This window comes from Sardina pilchardus, chromosome 21 (genome assembly GCF_963854185.1).
Source record: "Sardina pilchardus chromosome 21, fSarPil1.1, whole genome shotgun sequence".
Taxonomy (NCBI): Eukaryota; Metazoa; Chordata; class Actinopteri; order Clupeiformes; family Clupeidae; genus Sardina; species Sardina pilchardus.
This window is the reverse complement of record NC_085014.1, coordinates 7,486,585-7,491,584: the sequence shown is the minus strand read 5'-3', so window position 1 is coordinate 7,491,584 and position 5,000 is coordinate 7,486,585. Positions and strand designations below refer to the sequence as shown.

At 46.3% G+C, this 5,000-nt stretch overlaps 1 protein-coding gene across 1 annotated transcript in view; it reads right to left on the bottom strand.

The window, feature by feature from the left end:
* Positions 1–5,000, bottom strand: part of igdcc4 (immunoglobulin superfamily, DCC subclass, member 4) — a 74,479-nt gene that overhangs the window by 4,842 nt on the left and 64,637 nt on the right. The window contains exons 18-19 of the mRNA XM_062525443.1: positions 1,823–2,066; positions 1–10 (exon numbers count right to left, since the gene is read on the bottom strand). The exon at positions 1–10 is cut by the window's left edge and continues 113 nt beyond it. Of these exons, the coding sequence (XP_062381427.1) occupies positions 1–10; positions 1,823–2,066 (254 nt within the window). The remainder of the gene's footprint in view (positions 11–1,822; positions 2,067–5,000) is intronic.

Here is a 5,000-nt window from a genome sequence, read left to right as displayed (position 1 = left end):
TCCAGGCCAGCTGGACAGAACCAACCCAACAGAACACAAACACAATGAGACAGAACACAACACAGAGTGGGTCAGACCACAGCACCAACCCAACAGAACACAAGAATCAGAACACAACACAGACTGGGTCAGAACACAGCACCAACCCAACAGAACACAACACAGACTGGGTCAGACCACAGCACCAACCCAACAGAACACAACACAGACTGGGTCAGAACACAGCACCAACCCAACACAACAGAACACAACACAGACTGGAACAGATCTAAAAACACATCAACACACCACATACTGCATCAAACCACATCAACACACCACATCAACATAACACAACAACATCGTAGACTGGATCAAACCACATCAACACAACACATCAACACCGTAGACTGGATCAAACCACATTACCGCACTGTCTTTTCCCAGAATGAATAACATGCGAGTTTCTCAGACGGACTCATCTGTGTCTAAACCTGACATGTCTGTGGGTCGGTTAGTCTGCCTGCTAGCGTCTTGTGTCACTTTCACATAACATACAGTACGTCTGCCCATTTCTTCCAGTTATAAGGCTTTGTCTTACTTTGTGTACATTAGTAAAAGTACCTTTTCAAAGCCAAATGACTCACACACACACACACACTGCACTGACTAGCTGCTGTCTTATATGATAGCTGATAGAGGAGTGTGGCAACATGCCATTTAAAACAGATCAAACTCTATTGCTCCATCTGTAAGATCCTAACATGTTTTTGAAGGCAGCTTCGATCCTCTACTACCCACAAACCTGCAGCAACTCCCCCAAACAGATGTGAAAAACTCTTGTTACAGCTGCTGACTGTATTGAATTGTCATTTGTTTGACATTTTTCCAGTTACATTCCTCCAAATGTAGTGAGAAATAAACATTGTATTGTCTGCCTATACCCCCATTGGCAATAATATACAGTATAGTGAGATTGATGGGCTCTCTGTTAGCCACATATCTAACTAGAAAAACACTCAGAGAGCGCAGCTACCTCCGCTTGCCTTCTTCTTCATTTGGACCTAAACTATTCAGATCGCCACCACGTGGCCATACCATGCCATTACACCACTAAGCTAAATACATAAACGACTCTGGAATCCCGACGGAATTACGGATCACTCTCAAAATGTAATCGTTCCTTCCTTGGGTCATGCCTGACATTCGCTGAAAATCTCTTTTTGAGTTATCTTGCTAACAAACAGACAGACACACAAACAAACAAACAAACAAACAGACAGACAGACAGACACCGGTCCCCGATGAAAACATATACCTCCTTGGCAGAGGTAAATTAGCCTGCTGCCTTATGTAAACTACTGTAGTGCAACACGCTTTACTGTGCGCTAGCCTCATACCGTGGAGTCAACTACAGCTTTCATTTAAAGACCACTCCCAACTATCATTCTTGGGAGATGGCTTAGCTTAGTGTGCATGCACATGTGTGTGTGTGTGTGAGTGTGTGTGTGTGTGTGTGTGTGTGTGTCTGTGTGTGTGTGTGCGTGTGTGCGTGTGTGCGTGAGCGTCACCTCATCTTTAACTCTGCTGCCGTGGTGTGTGTGTGTGTGTGTGCGTGTGTGTGTGTGTATGTATGTGTGCGTGTGTGTGTGTGTGTGTCTGTGTGTGTGTGTGTGTGTGTGCGTGTATGCGTGCGCGTGCGCGTCACCTCATCTTTAACTCTGCTGCCGTGGTGTGTGTGTGTGTGTGTGTGTGTGTGTGTGTATGTATGTGTGCGTGTGTGTGTGTGTGTGTGTGTGTGTGTGTGTGTATGTGTGCGCGTGTATGTCTGCGTGCGCGTCACCTTTAACTCTGCGGCCGTGGCGTCCTCGGCTGTAGCTGCGTGTCCCATGAGGCTGTGCTCCTCCGAGGGCTCGGCGGCGGGCTGTGAGGCGAGTGTGTGTGTGTGTGTGTGTGTGAGGAGGGGGCCCTGGGGGGGCATCAGCGTCTCCAGCTCGTGGCAGTCGCTGCAGTCGGGGAGAGAGGGGGGGGCCGTCCGCACCCCCCCACGCCGAAACTGAGAGGAGCTGGAGTCCGCCACCATGTCCCTGGGGGAGCACACACAGCACACACACTTGTGATACACACTTAGAGAGAGACTCCAGCAACACTAGCCTGGTTAGTGACACTACACACACACACACACACACTTAGAGAGAGACTCCAGCAACACTAGTCTGGTTAGTGACACCACACACACACACACACACTTAGAGAGATACTCCAGCAACACTAGTCTGTTTAGTGACACCACACACACACTTAGAGAGATACTCCAGCAACATTAGCCTGTTTAGTGACACCACACACACACTTAGAGAGATACTCCAGCAACATTAGCCTGTTTAGTGACACCACACACACACTTAGAGAGATACTCCAGCAACACTAGCCTGTTTAGTGACACCACACACACACTTAGAGAGATACTCCAGCAACACTAGTCTGTTTAGTGACACCACACACACACTTAGAGAGAGACTCCAGCAACACTAGTCTGTTTAGTGACACCACACACACACTTAGAGAGAGACTCCAGCAACACTAGTCTGTTAAGTGACACCACACACACACTTAGAGAGATACTCCAGCAACACTAGCCTGTTTAGTGACACTACACACACACACACACACTTAGAGAGAGACTCCAGCAACACTAGTCTGTTCAGTGACACCACACACACACTTATAGCGTCTTTCCACTGGGCATTTTCGTAATGGTACGGTACGGCACAGTGCGACTCTACCATGTTTGGGAGCATTTCGACTGCGGATTAGCGGGTGGAGCCGATACTATTTTTAGTACCTATCGTACCTGTTTCAGAGGTGGGTCTAGTTGGGACCTGGCAATACTAAAATGCCACGTGATCAGTGCAGTCCACTGATTGGTCAGATAAATGACGTTATGCGCGCAACGAAGCTCGGGGATCTTGACCAGAGCCACCCACCAGTTTTATCTATGCACTGCTTGACTTGTTAGCTCAATGAGTTGTGATAAACAATAATAGCAGAGCCCGTCTACTTATTAAACATTCTCTGATAATAGTAACACAGGACACTCTCCACTCGTTCCGCTAGGACCATGCATTTAATTAGCCTACCTTTCACTGCCTTGCAATCAGTGTTAAAACAGCTCTGCAAAGTTAAAACCAACTAGCTAAATGTTAGCATGCCATTTGAACTGCAGTTATAACGAGACCTAGTTGGACGCAGTTGGTTGCACAGATGGTCGATTGTTTTAACGACTGTGTGAGGTGTCCTAACATGGTCGCCTAGTGTAATTGTCAGTGCATGGATTTGTTAAGAAAATAACTTAATATCAGACAATGCTGCTGCCAGTTACTGTCTGGTTACTAGCAAGCTAGCTAGCCTCTTAGCCAAGGTAACATTTTAAACGGAGAAGTGTAATGTCTCTGAAGTGACAATTACCTGAATAACATTATAGTGACGTTAGTTAGAGTGGGTAGTGTATACTGAAGTGAACTTGCAACAGTGTATTCAGTTTAAGCGAAGTCCCTGACCTGGTAGCAAATTGCTGTATTGCCATATATAGTATGCCATTCACTTGTTAGCTTTTTAAGCTAGCGTTCGCGAGCTAGTTCTAGCCAGCTCGTTCACAGACTAATTCAATTATTCATTCCGTGTCCTATATGATTCATTGGTATCATGGATGATTTTAGACAGTAACATTGTAATCACAATTGTGTTTGTATGCTGTTACTGCTTATTAAGAGAGACAGTTTCCACAGTTGTGTTCACTTTACTGACTGCGGTGTGACAACTTCTAGTGGCCTGAAACCGACGTCACGTCAGTGGGAACCCCGCCGACTCCACCCACTTCCAGGTCACGGTTTAGGTGGAAAGGCAAATAGTACTGGTACCGTGCCGTGCCATGTAGAGCTGCGCTGTACCGTACCGTGTAGAGTCGGACTAGTTTGCCAGTCGAAAAGAGCTATTAGAGATACTTCAGCAACACTAGCCTGTTTAGTGACACCGCACACACACACACACTTAGAGAGAGACTCCAGCAACACTAGCCTGTTTAATGACACCACACACACACTTAGAGAGAGACTCCAGAAACACTAGCCTGTTTACTTACACCACACACACACACACACACTTAGAGAGAGACTCCAGAAACACTAGCCTGTTTGGTGACACCGCACACACACACACTTAGAGAGATACTCCAGCAACACTAGCCTTTTTGGTGACACCGCACACACACACACTTAGAGAGATACTCCAGCAACACTAGCCTGTTTGGTGACACCACACACACACTTAGAACACTTACAGTAGCAACACTAGCCGTGTCTGGTTTATTTACAGTTGACAACAGCATCATTTGATTGTTATTATTCCTCTCATCTTTTCTTTTCCATTACTTTGTGTTTCTGTAGCTTTACAGCTTTGGAAACAATGAGTTAATTCATTCATGGCAATAAAGCATAATTTGATTGGATTTGATTGGACTTGATTTGACTTGATTTAATTTGATTTGATTTGATCTGAGAGTGGGAAGAGAGAGAGAGAGAGAGAGAGAGAGAGAGAGAGAGAGAGAGAGAGAGAGAGAGAGAGAATGTTTGTTGGCTGCTTGCTTTTGTATAGCTGTTGCCATCAGAGAGCCGAGAACTGAGAGTGTGGGAATGTGTCCTTGTGAGTGAGTGTGTGTGTGTGTGCGTGTGTGTGTGTGTGCCTGCGTGCGTGCGTGCGTGCGTGCGTGCGTGCGTGTGTGTGCATGTCAGTCATTTCATCAGTGATTTCTCTTGTACAGTATGATAACCCAAAGCAGCCATGTTCCAGCTGCAGGATGGTGTTCCAGACTACACCAGACCGGTGGGGACTCAAGATGATGTGACATCCTAATACTCAAATGTGATTGGCTGGGGCAAAACACATGACCAAGGACAGCCAATCACCTCCTCAGAGGAATGCAACTATCTTTTTGTGTCCTTATTTGGACGACTGGTCTCTCT